Consider the following 18556-nt stretch of genomic DNA (forward strand, 5'->3'; position numbering starts at 1 on the left):
AGAGATATCTATACCAAATGAGTGCAGCCCCAAACATCTCCAGCCCAAGTGAGAACTGCTCTCTCCAAAGCAAAAACACAGCATCCATGGGACCCGATGGTGTCCCCGGCTGTGTGCTCCACGAACTCAATGAGGAATTAAACCCACAGCTAGGACAGCTGTTTAATCAAAGTCTTACCTCTGGATACGTACCCAGGAGTGGCGCACTGCAACTGTGGTCCCACTTCACAAAGGCGGTGCCTCCACAGACCCTGGAAATTACCGACCCATTAGCTTGACAAGCCTTATCTGCAAAGCCATGGAGAGGATCATAATGGACCTCATAAATAAAGACATAGGGAATTTGCAGACTTTGGATCCAACCCAGTTTGGCTTTGTCAAAGGCAGATCATGCCTTTTAAACTTGGTTGACTTTTTCGAAACAGTCACCAAAGCCATTGATGAGGGAAAGGCAGTCCATACAGCCTACCTCGATCTGGCTAAGGCCTTCAATACAATACCCCACTCGGGTATCATTGAAAAACTCATCAGCTTAAATGTTAACCCATACATCACAAGATGGGTTGCAAACTGGCTGAGTGACAGAACCCACAGGGTCAGAGATGCTGGCGCCATGTCAGACTCAAAGCCTGTCACAAGTGGTGTCCCACAGGGCTCAGTCCTGGGCCCACTCTTGTTTGGCATCTACTTTTCCGAAGTACAAGCAAACACAGGAGGGTTATGGCTGACAAAGTTTGCAGATGACTGCAAACTGGGCCATAGTAGAAAACACATCTGACACAGATATCCTTCAGAAGGGTCTCACAGAAACGGATAACTGGTGCCAGCGCCACGGCCTAAAGTTAAATGCCAAAAAATGCATAGTCATACCCTTCGGGAAAAACAAGGTTACCCCTAGCTACCAAATAGGTGGCAATCCACTGAGAACAGAAGAAGTTATCAGGGACCTGGGGACCCAGGTTGATAGTAGTCTGTCATTCGACACCCATGTAGCTAAAGTAGTTAGGAAGTCCTTCTACATTGCCCACCTTATCATGAAGGGATTCTCATCTAGATCAAGGGAGGTCATAGTCTCCCTTTACTCATCACTCATCAGACCAATGATTGAGTACAATGCCCCATTCGAATGTATCTGACCCGACACTTGCAGCAGCTGGAGAGGCCACAAAAGTTCCTCACCAAAAGGATAAAGGGTCTCAAAATCTGTCCTATGCTGCCCGACTGAAAGAACTCCAGCTCTATTCAGTCGCCACCGCTTGCTCAGAGGTGACCTTTGCCTAACATACAAGGCCATGTCAAACCCAGATTTGATGAATATGCTTCACCTCAAAAATCTAGATCCATCAGAGCCACAAGGGCGGGAGACTTAAACCTCGACACGGCTATTAATAGGACGTGCTGGAGGGATAGATTCATCACCCAAAGACTCCCTATGCTGTGGAACAAAATCCCGGTACATGTGAGGCAGAGCACCTCGCTGGCCTTGTTCAAGAGAAATCTTGACCAATGGATGGGAGATCGCAGATATACCCCAGGAATTACCTCAGTGTCACTGCTCGACAGAGGCACAGCAAAATAATGTGTATAGTTCCCCATACTAAAGGGGTGGCGTAAGCCACAAAACAATGGGCTAGGCTTATAAATGCCCTCGGGCAGATAGCCTAGTATGAACCTATGAACCTATGAACCTATGGAACTTATAAACAAAGACATTGGTAATCTCCAAACTCTGGACCCCACCCAGTTCGGGTTTGTAAAAGGCAGATCATGTCTCCTAAACCTGATAGACTTTGAAGCAGTCACCAAAGCCGTAGACAAGAGTAAGGTAATTCACACAGCCTATCTAGATCTTGCCAAGGCTTTTGACACCATCCCCACTCTGGAATTATAGATAAACTCACTAAACTAGGTATAAATCCCTGTGTCACAAGATGGGTTGCCAAATGGCTCACTGACAGAACCCACACTGTGAAAGTAGCAGACTCCAAATCCGACTTCAGACCAGTGACAAGTGGAGTACCACAGGGTTCAGTCCTGGGTCCTCTCCTGTTTGCTATCTACTTCTTTGAAGTACAGGCTAGCACAGAAGGCCTTTGGCAAATGAAGTTCACAGATGACTGCAAACTAGGAGCCATAATCGAAACTCCTAACGATGTGGACATCCTACAAAAGGGCCTCACTGAGACATATGCCTGGTGTCAAAGCCATGGCCTAAAGCTCAATGCCAAAAAGTGCATTGTCATCCCCTTTGGTAAAAACTCTGTACCCATGAACTACAACATAAGTGGTAGTATACTTAACACCGAAAGTGTGATAAGAGACCTTGGGACACAGGTGGACAGTAGTCTCTACTTTGATAATCACATCGCCACAGTAGTCAGGAAATCCTTCTACGTGACACACCTCATCACAAAAGGTTTCTCATCCAGAAAAAAGAGGTCATTGTTCCTCTCTACTCATCACTCATTAGACCCATTATAGAGTACAACACCCCTTTTGGTATGTACCTCACAAGACATCTACAACAACTGGAAAGGCTGCAGAAATACCTCACAAAGAGGATTACCAGCCTCAAACAGATGCCCTACGCAGACTGTCTCAAAAAACTCCAGCTTTACTCCGTCGCATATCGCCTACTCAGAGGTGATCTCTGCCTAACATACAAAGCTATGTCAAACCCAGAGCTGTTGGACATGCTCCACTTAAAGAAATCCCAATCCCTCCGAGCTACACACTCTAGGGACCTAAACCTTGTCACCACAATAAACAGAACATGCCGGAGGGATAGATTCCTGTCCCAGAGACTTCCCATACTCTGGAATAAACTACCTATCTATATCAAACAAAGCTCCACAATAGCACTCTTCAAGAAAAATCTTGATGATTGGATGGGAAATAGGAAATTCACCCAGGGGATCACCTCTGTGGCTCTGCTCGACAGAGGCACAGGAAAATAACTTTCTTGGGTGGCAAAAGCCAGGGTACCTTTTTGGCTGGGCTTGTATACGCCCCAGGGCCGATAGCCTAGTACCTACCTATGAACCTATGAACCTGCAAAAGAAAACAATTTTGAGAGAAAGTAAGAACAGTATGCACACTGTATGGAACAGTGAGAGCAGGCAGTGTATAGCATGAAGTAAAGAATATACCAAGTTGTTTCAAAAACATAATAACAGCAAGGAATATGTGCACACATCAGCAGTAGTAACTGCAGACAGGACACATCAGTGGCATGCCTAATGGATAAAATGCAGAGGACTGCAATTCTGTGTAAAGCAAATATGAATATTCATTTTGGTTAGAGTATGACTTTGCAGTCATAGTTAAATCTGTCTGTGGCCCAGATTGTTATCTGTGTATGTTACGGGCATGTTCAGATGAATACTTAAAAACCTTTACATTAAGGATTACTAAAAGCATATTTCTACCATAACTTACTGTGAAAGTCCTATTCAGATGCTAGCAGTAAGGAGAGAGATTAGGGAACAGTTTCATAAGCACACCTGGCTGTCTGCAAGCAACCCTGATGTGTATTGTCATTCAAATTAGCTGAACTTTGCAGGGCAGGAAATGTGAAACTCTTCCAGCTGAGGGTGGGAATATGGGAGGAGTAACTTGAGAATTAACTGAAACAGATCAAAGTTGAATGTCTAAAACTCTGTTATTTCAGCAATGAGCTGGCAGTTCTGGAAGATTTTTTTCACAGAATGTGTAAGACAACATAAGGAAACACATTTGTAAAAGGCACTGTGTGCCAGGAAATTATACTTTTACTGAGGCCTGTCAAACCTAGCTGCTCTTTCCTCTTTTTCCATTCTAAGTGAATGGAAGTCTTATATGACATACCAGCTATGGGCACTGTAATCTCAGAAACAGTGGACTTGCAGCATCTTTAGAACAAAACAAACTCTCATCAGGATGTTTGACCCCAGGAGGTCAGACAGGGTTACAAAAAGAATAAAATTAGTAGTAACTACTTCTGTCTGGTGCATACAGGTTTGCAATTAGCCAAACTTAAGGAAAAGTTAAAAAATATATCTTTTTCAATTTTTTTCTCGTAGTGGTCCTTTAAATTCTTTTTTTTAAAAGAAAAGTATTTTAGTTTGGCAAATTAAGCTGGATGCTATGTCCTCCCTCATTGGAATGAATGAGTCCATGGATATTAAATGCCTGTTAAAATTGCAAAGCTGGAAATAATGTTTTGGATATGTTGCTATTAACATTAGGCAGCGTATGGTTGGTATTCAACTTTAATGTTGAATGTGTTTATTCAGTTCTGAAGAAGTCTGTTATAAATTAAAGGTGAAATCACTAAATTAATTATGTTTGGAGTTTTGGTGATTCTTACAATATATCGTTTTACTTTTTGGATTAGTAATATTGCATGCAAGATTTGTCTATCCAGTAGTGAAATTTTATGAACCTTGTGATAGATGACCCTTCCATGTTCGAAAAAAGTTCAGTTTTTTTGTCTCTATATGTGAGGTTACTGCCCCTTCATTCATAAGGAGAAGAATCAGGTGTAGAACATCACTTGCTTGGCTGTGGGGAACAGGGATGTTTAGATGAAGAAGAAGAGAAGCTAAGTATGAAGAGTGTAGCTGTGTTGTCCAATAAACCAAAAAAAAAAAAAAACAAAACAGCAATAAGAATGTATTAACTGGACCAAAACTGAACCATGTCACTACAATACAGAGCTAGACTGACGCCAACTATAAAAAAATCAAAGTGATTCAAATGGCCAACCAAATATGTGTTTATTAAATGTTACATGCTTTTATCCTTTTCATTTTAACAGGACTTTATCAGTACTGAAAAATCAAGTGTCACTTACTATTCAAATACATACAAAGTCAAAGGCAAAGGATACTTCACTACCTTACAGAGGTGTGGTTGGCTCAACCAGCGCCCCGTGCAGGTCTGATGAACAAGTGCTGCAGCTCTTAGCTCTTCAAGTGAAGAGCAAAAAAAAGACAGCAATCCCATCTCTGCATTCTGCCCCAACCCTCCTGCCTCACATGTTATTGCTTTACACCTCCTTGTATTGGCACACCATTCTGGTGGCCATTTACATGACCACCCCCTGCCCCAGCTATTTACTAGAAGAGCAAAAGAAAAAAAAAGTCCACAATCAGGTATCTAGAGCTCTTGAAATGCGGCAGCCAATTGGGCCCCATCTATCCTTTCAGACAGATCCTCCTTCACATGTTAGCTAAAAAAAAAAGAAATCCTTATTTTCTTTTAAACTATAGCAAGCAGTGGCTGCAGTTTATATCCCACAAGGAGTGCTACAGTGCTCAGGTTTTCAATTGTATGAAGTTACCTACTACTGCAGCAAGCAGTTGCTACAGTTTAGACCACATACTGCGGTGGTGGTGCTGCGGTAGCATTGTCACCTCACAGTAAGATGCTGTCCGGTTCGATTCTCACTTAGAGCGTCTTCTGCGTGGAGACATGCGTGAATGGGCGTACCTTCATTGAAGGTTGTGCGTCAGATTTGGCAACTCGGCATGTAAAAATCTACTGCCAATCATTAGCGGACCGGAGTTCCGCTGTGGCGACCCCTAACTGGGAAAAGCCAAAGGAAACAACAACAACAACAACAACAACATGGAATGCTACAGTGCTCATGATTAACTACAAATGCAATAGCAGCTTTTAAAAGCCAGTATGCAATAAACAGTGATCAGGAGCAGCAGATCATCCCCCCCCCCCTACACACGCTTTGTGCCCATGGCAATTTCCCTACCTCTCACCTGACCTAGCTACACTATTACTTTCATATTAGCAATTAATTAATTATAAAATTATGCAATTTAAATAGGTATGCTCCCCAGAAATATCTAAAAACATGCATAACTGTTGGAACAAACTGCTATATAAAAATATGTATGTCTAATAAAATTATTTTGTAAAAAAAAACTGCGAAAAAATGTTATATAACAGTTACTATATATAGATTATACAAGAATAAATGAATTATACCAATACCAGTTCCTTAAATCTCAATGAAGAAATATTTAATAAAAAATCTGATGAAATACATAAACTCATGCCTAAAATTTCTATAACATAGAAAACAATGATTTTAGCACAGTATATAAAGAAATATCATTTAAACTAGGTGATTCTGTGGCATTTAACCTTAAATTCCCCATTGTTTCTTTTATTTCAATTTTATTTTCCCAGTTATCTCCTCTAGGGCCTTTGTGTACCTTTTCTAAAATAGCAAATTTAAAATCACAACTGTCTCCACATAGAAGGGAATGTCTATATAGGTTATTATTAGTACACTTTTTAGAAATATTGTAATAAGGCTAATAATATCCTTTACATGAAGGACGCTCTGTTTTTTCAATTTAAAATGAGTAAAAGTTGGAACAGCTTGCAATATCAACCATTCCTCAAGTAAGGCAGTTTTCTTCAAAGAACTGGGGTCTTTAAGTGTGACGCAATCCCTCTCAAAAACACATTTGCATTGATTACACGATCTGTACCTTCTAGTACCCTTCCTTTTGACATTTACCTTAATGTTACTACTCTGTTCAAACTTATTTTTAAATTCTGTTCTCTTTTGTGTATGAAAATGGGTTGTCACCCATTATATCTAAAATAGCATTATCCATCATGAAAATTTTCCATTCACTGAGAATAACACTTTTAACTGGCTCTGCCATGGAACTGCATTCTAACACCATTGTCCTGTAATAACAACTGTAATCTTTCTGATTACCAATATAGGAAATAACCCAGCAATCAAATCCTTTACCCAAAATGGGTCTAAGTTTGTCCCTTCTGTCTAGGATTATCTCTTTGCCAATTGTAGAAACTAACTGGCTAGAGTAACCATGTTTCTTAAACATGGAAATTAATCTGTCTTTTTCTTTCAAAAGTACATCTTCCTCAGAAATCATTCTAGCTAATCTTACCAGGTGCCCTTCTACCAACTGTTTTCCTGTGTAAATGAGTGCCAACTCTTAAAATATAAACATGAGTTGGAAAAGGTTGGTTTCCTAAAAATCTCTCTCTCTCTCTTTCGACTTTTTCCAGTTAGGGGTCGCCACAGTGGATCACCTTGTCCACTCATGATTGGCAGTGGAGTTTTATGCTGTCGAGTTGCCAGCCCAGCGCCCAACCTTCCACAGAAGACACACACATGCATGTACTCATGCCTAGGGCCAGTTTTAGTGTGTCCAATCCACTTGCAGCATGTTTTTGGGGATGTGGGAGTAGATTTCCTAAAAATATTAGACTTAAATCTTTTGTCCCCTTTACATAGTTGAGCATCCAGATAATCAATCTCCTTGTTATTGAACTGGTGAGTAAACTTCAAAAAACTGGTAACATTATTGAGATAATTCATAAAATGTTCTATTTTGTCAGCAGACTCCTTCCAAAGGATGAATATATCATCCAAAAATCTTAAATGGATTCTAAAACAAGATGCATCACTGGAATTAAAAACATGATTATGTTCCCATGCCCAAATAACCATGTTTGTAAACAATGGGGCACAAGTCGACCCCATAACCATTCCTTGGATATGTTTATAATATTCTCCTTTAAAATATGAAAAAATAATTATTAAGTACTATCTCCATTAAATCCACGAGTAGCTTAACATCCATGGTTTGTAAGAAGGAACAACTTATAAGGGCTTTATTAAACAGTTCTAAACCCTTTTCAGGTCTATATCATTTTAGCAAAAACTTACTTTATCAAATACATATTAATTTACCCCTTTTCATCTAACCCCTTTCCATCGAACTGTTAAATCAGCAAAACAGTTTCCCAGGGAAAAAAGCTACTTGGCCACCAGGGTAATCATAAGAAAAATAGCATCATTATAAACAAACTAATGTGGGGGACTGCACCCCTACATCCCCCCAATTATATATATGAACTCCAAGATCACACTACATTGGGGAAAAGGGCAAATGTGTAACAATGGCCACTTACCTTCTTTCCCTGGGAAAATGTTTTGCTGATTTAACGGTTTGATGGAAAGAGGTTCAATGAAAAGGGGTTTATGAATACGCATTTGATAAAGTAAGTTTTCACTAAAATGATATAGACCCCCATTTCTTGGGGAATACTTGAAAATAAATCAGTAACATAAGTTCTCAAAAAAGTAATATTTTCACCCCATAGTTCGTTCTTCATTTTTCCTAAAAAATCCCAGGAATCTTTCAATAAATAAGAATTAGTATCATGAAATAGCTTAAGCAGCCCATCAATATATAAAGCTAAAGCCTGAGTCTTTGAATTCTAAGCAGATACGATAGATCTAAATCAGGGCTGTTGATTGTTCTTGTGAATCTTAGGGATTCCAAAAATATTTGGAACTAGGAGGTTCTTGGTTCATAAAAATTTAAGTCACTAATGATGTTGCCCTGTCTAAGATAGTCATCTCAAAACAAGTCAATGTTTATGTAAGCAGTGTTCATTTCATTACACGAAACTTGCACCTACTTACTGTCTTGTAGCAAGTTAAACATAACCCTAGCATAGTCCATGGAATCCATCATGACAATTTCACTTCCCTTCATAATTCTTAGAGATGTATCACTACTAAGTGTCTTTAACAATAATCTTTTGTCATCTTCCAGGTTTTGAAAGATGTGTTTATTCTTACTATAATACATTTTATAGGATCATTGAAACATAGGAAGTTACCAGGCTATTGGCCCTGAGGCCCTTATAAGCCTAGCCAAGAGTTTAGCCCATGCAAAGACAAATCAGCAGCAGATGTCCTGTCCAGCAGGGACATGGGTGGAATCCGAGGGATATATTTTCTATTTCCCATCCAGTTATCCAGATTGCATTTAAAAGGGGTAAAGAGGTACTCTGCTTGACGTTGAGAGGGAGACTATTCCATATATGGGTGAGTCCCTGCTCCCACCAGCAAGTCCTATTGATGTCACAGACCAGGCTGAGGGCATGTGTGCGGGATACTCGAGTGGAGCTTGACTTGCAGATGTGCAGCAATCCCATCAAGGTGGGGTCTGAGATCACCTTGTATGCCAGACAGAGGTCAATTCTGAGGAGTCTGAATGAAACAGAGTAGAGGGATAGGGCTTTTAGCCTCTCTGTGATGGTGATTTTGAACGTGACCACTTTGAGGCCCTGGATTCTCCTGGTGAGAAACCTCTGTGGTCTCTCCAGCTGCTGCATGTGCTTTGGGAGGTACATGCTGAATGGGTAGTACTCAATAATGTACCTTATAAGGGAAGAAAACAGGGATGTTATGACCTCCTTGTCCCTGAATGAGATACCCTTACTTATGAGGTGGGCCATGAAGAAAGGTTTCTGTACAATGGAAGTAACATGGTGGTCAAAAGTCAGGTTGCTATCAATCTGGGTGCACATATCCCTCACAACTGACTGTGTGCCTAGAATGTTGTTATTAATGTGATAATTTGTGAGGACATCTCTCTCCCCAAAGGGGATGATGATGCATTTTTTTGTATTCCACTTGAGGCCATGTTTCTGACACCAGTCATTTGTTTGAGTGAGACCCTCTTGGAGGATGTCCACATCACTAGGGAATTGATGACAGCTCCCAACTTGCAGTCATCTGCAAACTTGGTCAGCCATAGCCCACTGGTTTTGTATTGTACCTCAGAAATGTTTATCCCAAATAACAGAGGCCCCAAGAACAAACCCTGGGGTACGCCACTCAATATGGGTCTACTGCTTGAGGTGGCTTCCTCTATTTTGACTAGGTGGATTCTATCAGTGATCCAGTTGGCTACCCATTTGGTAACATGAATTGATGCCTAGTTAAGAGAGTTTATCTATTATGCCAGAGTGGGGAACACTGTCTTTGGCCAGGTCAAGGTAAGTGGTGTGCACTGTCTTCCCCTCATCCATGGCTTTGCTGACTGTCTCAAAAAAGTTGACCAAATTTAACAGACATGACCTACCCGAGTGTTTGGAGGTTGCCAATGTCCTTGTTAATGAGGTCCATGATAATCCATCCCATGGCCTTGCAGATCAGGCTAATTAGGCTGATGGGTCTATAATTTTCTGGATCAGTGGATGCTCCACCTTTGTGTAAAGGGATGACAGTGGCTGTCCTCCATTGACCTGGGACAAAACCGGTGCTCAGGCTTTGGTTGAATAGGGTGCCTAATTGTGCTGCAAGTTCCTGCCTGAGTTTATGTAGGATGCAGCCTGGGATGTTATCAGGTCCCACGGAGACTGTATTTTTTGCTTTTGAGAGAGCAGTGATGACCTGATCCCTAGACATAAGGGGAAGGGACAGGTACTGGTAATGTCCTGATTTACTGATGGGGGGACAGAGGGGTGAAATTTTTGCTGAATCTGTCAGCCAGCAAGTTTGCTATACCTACGGCATTTGTATATGTGGTGTCCTTGACCACCAGTTATAAACAGATCTGGGTGCTACCTTTGAGATTACGGACATATGTGAAGAAGGCCTTATGATTGTCTCTAGTAAATGTGGCAAATTAGGACTCAAAGTTTGCTTTGGAGGATTTCACTAGTGCTCTTATTTGCTTGTTTAGGCTAAAGAGAGATTGCTTCCAATTTGGCATCTGCTCCTTCTTGGTCCTGGACTGCAATTTTTTTTCTTTAGTTATAGAGTTTATTTATTGCAGATGTCCACTAGACAGGTTTACTCTTCCTTGCAGAGGATGATTTAGTCCTGTCAGGTATTTCTGATTTCATGCATCTATATAAATGTTCGTATAGTAATTCGGTGTAGTTTTGGATACTGGTGTCAGTTCCTAGAGAGGGGGAGGGGACTGTGAAGCTGCTTATACCATCCCTCAGGAGGCTGTAATCAGCTTTGGAGAAGTTTTTTGATTGACCCTAGCAAGAAGGGGGGTCGGGGGAGATGGTGATTTTGAACGTGACCACTTTATGGTCAATTCTTACAAGGGAAGATGATACTGCAGGGATGCTGCAGTGGTTACTCATGTTGGATAATACCAAGTCCAAGATATTATCACCTCCTGTGGGGGTATCGACTAGCTGCTCCAAAGCATTTGCATTGACAAAATCGAGGAATCTCTGGGCATTTGTGTTCTGGCAAGAGTAGTTCTTCCAATCTATGTTTGGGTAGTTAAAGTCACCCAGGATCAGGGTAAAGGGTTGAATCTTGATAAATTCAAAGAGGTCTAGATAGGCAGTTTGGGCATCTTGGTTCAGATTTGGGGGCCGGTAGCTAGCTATGATTTGTATAGGGGTCTTGTCAACAGTTAACTGCATCTGGCATGTTTCCTGTGCATCATACTATTTAACCAGCCTGGAGGTGTGTATGGCTTTAATATATATTAAAACTCCATCTCCTTTGGTTTTACTACCCACAATTTGGGATCTGAATGTATGATAGAATGAGTAACCAGGTAAGGCTGGAGTGCTCTCCACAGCTTTGAACCAGGTTTTTGTGACTGTACAGATGTCAGCATTTTCCAGGGTTAGAAATGCTTGTAATGAGTGCAGTTTCATGTTTAGACTCTTAGCGTTTAGCAACATGACCTTTAATTTGTGTTTTGTTGAAATTTTTATGTTGGTAGTTTTAACCCCATCACTTTTCCTAAAAAAGGCGCTATAGGGGAGGCAAGAGCCTTTGCCAGAATCCTGAAGACTAGGTGAGACAGATGCAGGCCATCTCTGGCAAAGCATCATGGTCTGTCGATCATATCTTCCCAGGCTGATAGGTACTGAATCCCCCTGGAATGACACCAGAAACTAAGCCAATTGTTAAAGTCAATAATTTTCTGTTTGTATTCAAGCATCATTTTGATTGACGGTAGAATGTTGCTTAAGGCTAGGGACATACCTGCCTAGGACACATATTCAGCGAGTTCAATCATGTCTCTCTTCATATAGTCTAGGAAGATACATCTCAAGTCATTCACACCAACATGGACTATGACAGAGTCATAACAGTACCTGTTGTTGAGAGACTTGAGTGCAAGTGTGATATGGCAGATTTTGGCCCCTGACAGACAACTAACTGTGACTGTTGGGTTTATGGTTAAGCCTTAGTGGTTGTGAGACACAGGTGTGTGAACTATGCATGGTATGTGATGTGGAGGGCTGTGGAGATTGCTTGTGTTTTTGCCTTGGAGGTTTTTGCCTCGGAGGTCTCCTTTGTTTGGGTATGTTTTTATTGAGGACCTCCACAAAAGTGGGTGTGTGTTGTGTAGGTGTGGGTGGTGTCTGAGGTGTAGTGATTGTGTTGACAACCTTCTCAGTGCCAGATATACCGGCTTGTGAGGGAGAGAGCTTGGACTCTAGGTTCCTAATGTAATTGCATCTCTCACAAATTGTGTTCCTAGGTGGTAGTAGTAGGTGGTTGTCTGTGTACATAAGACAGTTGCTACACTGTCTCAGGATGTCCATATCAACCAGACTGGCAGGAGAAACTGTACAAAAGTGTCCATCCATATTTTTCAGAATCTGAGAGAGAAGGCCAGGAAAAGCTAAGGGGTTAGCTTAAAGCCCAGGTGGTTAAACCAAAACTAAGAGGCTTAGAATAACAACATTTAAACAGACTATAAACAAGCAGTAACAGATGCAACAGAAAAGATGCAATTGAGCACTTTAGAGAACAAGCTGCAGCAAGTAGCAGAAAAAGCAAGATGAAGTAATGGAGCAGGAGGAGGAAACACAAATACAATAAAAGAAGCTGAATAAAGTTTTTTGTGTTAGTAAAGTGGAAATGGAGAGAGGAGGAACAGAAGAAAATTCAAGGTTAAGGAACTAAGGGGTTTGTCCTTCCCAAGGCTTCCCTTCTATTAGGTAGAATAAGCTAAGGAGATGGGACTGGGAGGAGTGCCCCTTTTCAAATTTACAGTAGGGGCAGGCAACAGCAAAAGCCACAAACTATAAGAGTACAACAGCAATTGGGTGGGAGAAACCAAAAACTTTAACCACAGATCAACAATTATATAAATGGAGACACAGAAAAGTAAATAATTCAGTCAAACAAATAAATAAGAACAGAGCAGTAAACTAGTGCAGAACTGTTACACAAATAAACAAATAACAATGCAGTACTGATAAGCAAATAAATATAACCAGTGCAATGCTGATAAGAAACAGAGAATAATTAGATAAAGTGCAAAAAATATACTTATGTAGCTCTGTAATTCAGATTAAGATGTACTTTCTGTCAGGCACAAATGGAGCTCAGCAAGATAAGCAGGGATTCAACTTAAATGTAATATTTTTATACCAGTAGATAAAAGACCCTTCCAAAGTCGTACCCTGAGACAAAGACATAACACAGAAGTTGCTTGACCAGTTGCTATTCTCATGACATTTTTCAAGCCCCTGTAATATCTGATGAAGTTGTGGGTTAAATATACATTTCGTTCTAAAATTTCCAGTGGATTCATGGCCCTCATTTGCATGTAGCCTGATTAAAATACGCAAGGTTTAAGTTCCTAGTGAAAAGTTTCAAATCAATTAAAGTTGTAGCTAAATCACCCTTTTTTGTACAAAAGTTAAACCTCTTTCAAATAGGTTAAAATGTGTTCTAGTTATATTCTGGTGGCTATAATTAAATATATTAAAACTACCACTAGTGTACACTATAACTTCATCATCATCAACTTTAATATCATGTATAAGTGAACTACAAATCATCTCCTTCTGCCCCTGCAGGTTACTCAACCTCTTCCTTTTGTGCCACCAAAAATGTTTTTGGTTGGTCATTTAATTACTTTGAATTTTTACAGCTGACATTGGTCTGGCTCTGCTTTGGAGTGTAATTGATTGGTTTTGATGTCCAATATAATACCTTGTTGAATGACACATTGGTTCAAGCTCCCTACTCTGCTACCAAAATCAGCAGTAACTTATTTGTAGCTTAGGAATACTGGTCTCCACTGAAAGCACCAGGCTGTGACCAGAACCCCCTACCCCTTCCTCCCCTGCTTGGCTCCTCCACTGCCTGAGCTGCTAGTCAGACTCTGGACATCTGAGAAGTAGTTTGGGCACCATGCCTCTGTGCCATGGAGCCAGCACCTGACAATATCTTAAAAGGGAATTCTGGAACATTTTGGAAAGATAAAGAATATATATAATATTAAATTAGTTCTTGCCTGCAATAACGTCTCTAATTAATTCTTGCCAGCAATAATGTCTGTAATTATCTCAAAGTCTTGTGGGATGCCAAAACATTTGACTTAATTATATTTATTTATTTAATTTATTGGGGGTTGTCCCTGACTTTACCATCAAGTCTCTTCCCTCTTGCACTACGGAGCCATTAATTCCCTCACTAGCTGGACAAAGCCACACTGCCAGTGAGGATGAAAGTCAGGCTAAAGTTAAACATCATCTGCAGATGTTTCAGATTTTTTTTATTATACCTTACCCTTTTGTCCCATCCTCAATCCGAGCATGCAATAATGTCAAATGTGAATCTACCTCCATGGACAATCCATTGGCACTTCCTTTATTTATTTATTTTTTTTTAGAGGGATGAAGACAGCCTCTTTACTATGGGTCACCTTCCCTCCAGTCAACCACTTACCCTACCTCCAAGAAAAACAAGTCAGCAAAATTGTCAGTTCTCCCTGGGACTGGGTCTAAATTAACTCATGTATCCCCTGCTGAAGTCAGGTAGCCAACCCTAGTACTCCAAAGCAACTAAAGAATTTAACTTAATGCTGCCCTCAGGTTGTACTATATCAATATTGCTGCAACAATCTAGCCATTTCTAAGCATGGGAGTTGGATAAGGACAGAATCATAGCTTTACAGACCTATGATGATTCCCTGTGCTTAGTGCTGAGTATGTGTTAGCCTCCACAAAAAAGTCTACAAGTCTACACACGGGCTAAATATTTGTTTTCAAGATGCCTAGGTAAAATCCTTGCATATTTAAATGCCCAAAAATAGGTGTTACAGAAGATTTACTTTATGGCTAGTTGGACAAAAGGTTTGACCTGGCAAGCAGAAGCCAGCTGATCCCAATAACTAAATCTTAAATTTCCAATACAGATTCTGTCTGTAGATGAAAGGATACTGTTTTTAGTTTTCACTCTAGGTGAAAGGAGACTCATCCACTGGTGAAGATCTCTACTCTTGAAGATTTACTGTCAATTTTGAAGGATGTCCACGGCTGAGGGGAGAAATAAGGGATGACCAGTGGTGTCTAAAGACTGGGCACAGCCAAATCAGTCATAAAACAAGGAAGATTTTCAATGCAGTAGATTTCCAGGTTATTAAGTATTCAGGATTTGTTCGGTAATCAGTACCAAACAGTGTTTCACTAGATTTTCAGGTATATATTAATATTTGGTGCATCAAGCCCCTCAGACATAAGTGAAGAACTAAAATTTAACTAGTGAGACATGGTATGCAACCTTGGCCATATCCCCATAGTTCACATTAGAAAATCTGGAGAATGTTCCTGTTTGTTGATGAACAGCAAGTGAACAGTTTGCACATGGCAAAAAAAAAAATGCACAAGAATAAACACATGAAAGGCTTAAACGTCTGTAAAAATGACAGATCCTGTTAAGCTCATGCTTTATGCAGAGAATCACACTTGTTTTCTTCTGGCTGCAGGGTTCAAGCCAACTGTCTGAAGCATGTAGGATGGCTATAAATACCTAAAAATGTAAAGGGGGTTCTATTCAAGATGCTCACTGTTTGTTGCTTGTGAGGGCAGAAAGTTGAAACCTATCACTTCAGTCTCATTTACATTTATATGTTTAGCTGGAACTCCATCCTTAGCAGTGGTGACTAACAGGTAAGAGATGCCCCTTCTGCGATATGTGGGCTAGACATGATTTGATTTTGCTCTTGCAATGCCTACTATACCTAAGAAAGGGAAAGTCTGTGCAAGAGGTTCTCTATAAAGAGCACACAATAAAGGGGGGAGCTGACAGCACTGATGATTTTCACATGTAAGAGGGATGATAGCAGAAGGGATACCCCTCCCAGTCAGTGGGGACTGGTCCCATCCAGATGTCTGGCTCCATCATAACCAGGAGAAAGAAGGAGAGTGAGTCAGGCAGAGAAGCAAAATCCAGCCTGAGGTTTGAACTAGTGAGGACATTCTACCATATCAAAGGCCTTTTTAACATTTAGGCAAAAGATTATAAGAGAGAACTTCTCTCTCTACATGAATTCTGGATAAAAAGTGAAGTCATTTTAATGATATTCTATGCCTGTCTTCACAGAATGAATCTGCATGGGTTCCTCTGAATTAAGCATTATTCAGACGCTTCATATAGGAAATATCAGTGGAGGAGACTGCTATTTGTTTTTGTCCTGCTGCACTTGAAACGACCTAGGAACATTTTGGAAAAAAGAATACCTTTGATTATGTCCTTGAGCAGGAGAGAATTACACATTTCTCTTGTTATGCCAGTTACTTAGCTTAGCTATCTAAGAGCATTTCTCTGATTTTCTCATCAGTACGCAGTAGACCATCCAAGATAGTTAATCTTGGTCAGTGACAAATCCAGTGAGCCTCTCACAGAACTGTCAAATACTGTCAACAGCTTCAGTTTCAGTCACATTGTTACCTCTGCCACACCTATACAATGACACTCAAGAGTCATGGTATTCTACATAGGTCTTGTTAACAGTGATCCAGTCGTTGAGCCATTTTCTTGGTACAACCACTACCTGCTACATTTTTCTGTGGGTTTGCACCAGTTTACCTCACCTGATATGGAGTTGGCCCATTACTAGAATTTACATAACATCTTTACTGGCAACTTAGTTATTTATCTGTTTAGTGAACTGGACCATAAGAGCCTGATTGGGTCACTACCTATTTACAGTAATAGAAAACGAAGAGTTAAGTTCAGTTATAATGTAAACAAAGAGTCAGTCGAAATAGGTATCCTTTGATTTCCTTAATGGTACTATGTCTGGGCAGTCAGTATGAATACTCTGGGTTTTTTGGTTACTACCTATAATATGGCTGCACCTGAGGCACCTAATGTAGTCACTATGGAGCATTTGCTGATAGTATGTTTTGAATGATGGTATAATCACAAGCTTCATAAAGTATCAATACGAGGTCAAAGGCTGAAATACACACATGGTACAGAATGAGGGCAGGCATATAAAATTGCATGGCATCATGTTAGAAGGCTGTGTTATTATCTCTGCTGCATCAGATCATCTGGCTATGTTCTTTGTAATGGTTGCTAGTCTGCAGCCTGGCCTGAATGACTATTCCAAAGGCCTTTTCAATCTTGCAATGTGAGGAAGGTGCACAATATTTTGTGCATAAATTGGACAGAATCAGGTATTAACTCACCCAAGGTACTGTTACTCATTTCAGTGTATTGTACATAAACTGCTTGCAACACTTGTGATCTGAGTTTAACTACATGGACTATGATGAGGTCAAAATTGTCATTTTACCTCTGTGTCAAACGTTGTGGGTTGGATTCTGAGCCTATAAGTCTTGTAAAATCTTATCTTCAGTTAGTGGGTCAAAAGTAATGTGCAAAAAGGCTTAGTCTTCCTTGAGAACAAGAACTTTCCCAGCTAGTTTAAAAGATGCATTTATGTTCCTTGCTATAAAAAAGAAAAACAATCTTAACACCTTCAGATCTGAAGAAAGTTCCACACTCTCTCTAACTTGCTTTGTTAAGTAATGTTATCAAAAAGGTACATGCACCACTGTATTATGGTCTTGTGCATCAAAGTTTGTAGCTATGTGTTGTTAACATATACCCATTATTTTAAATTCAGAGTAAAAGCTTTTGTGAACCTTTCTGGAGTTGGTGCTTTTCAAATTAAGTGGTCAGGGACTGCTGTGTACTCCTGGAATGTGCAGAATATGTATGAAGAATAAATGATCATGTCATATAGTAGTATATACACAGAATCTCTGTTCTTACCTTTAAAGGAAGTACCAGCATTATTCACCAACACATCTAGTCCGCCATAATTTTTTACCAGATAATCTCTGAGTTTCTCTATGCTCTCCCTGTCTGTGACATCCAGGCGATGAAAAAGTGCTGTTAGCCCTTCCTTCTTCAGTTCATCTACTGCTATCTGTCCTGCTTGCTCATTCCTAGATGTTAAAATCACATCCCCAGGGTATGGATGTTTGCAAAGCCCTTTGAGGATTGCAAAGCCTATGCCTTGGTTAGCGCCAGTCACAACTGCTACTTTCTTTAGCATTTTGTAAATGAAAGGGAAACTAATAAATCAAAAGCTTGCCTGAAACTTGTGCAGTAAACCTGTGTACGAATCGAGCATTATATATAATAAGTAAGCCACAACCCAGTTGAATTTCTGATAACACACTTGTTTGTTTAAAGGCGTGAGCTACTTACTTTTGAAAGAGATTTAAGTTCTTATTGATTTTCCTTATCATAGGCATGATTGTAATTTCTTATCATAAGCAAGGGCATAACCAGGTATGCACCATGTAAGCTATTCTTGAATTGGCTCATTTATGAGCCGTAGCATTTTACATAGTGCAAACATTAAGTGACACACATTCAATTGTATTATGTGCCTAATTCATCATTCTGAGTAAAGAATGGACAAATCCATTCAATAGGGGGGTAGCCTAATGCTTAAGGTGTTTGCCT

At 40.2% G+C, this 18556-nt stretch overlaps 1 protein-coding gene across 1 annotated transcript in view; it reads right to left on the reverse strand.

Moving 5' to 3' along the window:
• The window catches only part of LOC122813280 (carbonyl reductase [NADPH] 1-like), a 115953-nt gene extending 97782 nt beyond the window's left edge, over window positions 1-18171 (reverse strand). The window contains exon 1 of the mRNA XM_044085526.1: window positions 17855-18171. Within this exon, the coding sequence (XP_043941461.1) occupies window positions 17855-18140 (286 nt within the window). The 5' untranslated portion in view covers window positions 18141-18171. The remainder of the gene's footprint in view (window positions 1-17854) is intronic.
• Between the last annotated feature and the right edge of the window lie 385 nt (window positions 18172-18556).

This window comes from Protopterus annectens, chromosome 1.part1 (genome assembly GCF_019279795.1).
Source record: "Protopterus annectens isolate FY-2018-M chromosome 1.part1, PAN1.0, whole genome shotgun sequence".
NCBI lineage: Eukaryota > Metazoa > Chordata > Ceratodontiformes > Protopteridae > Protopterus > Protopterus annectens.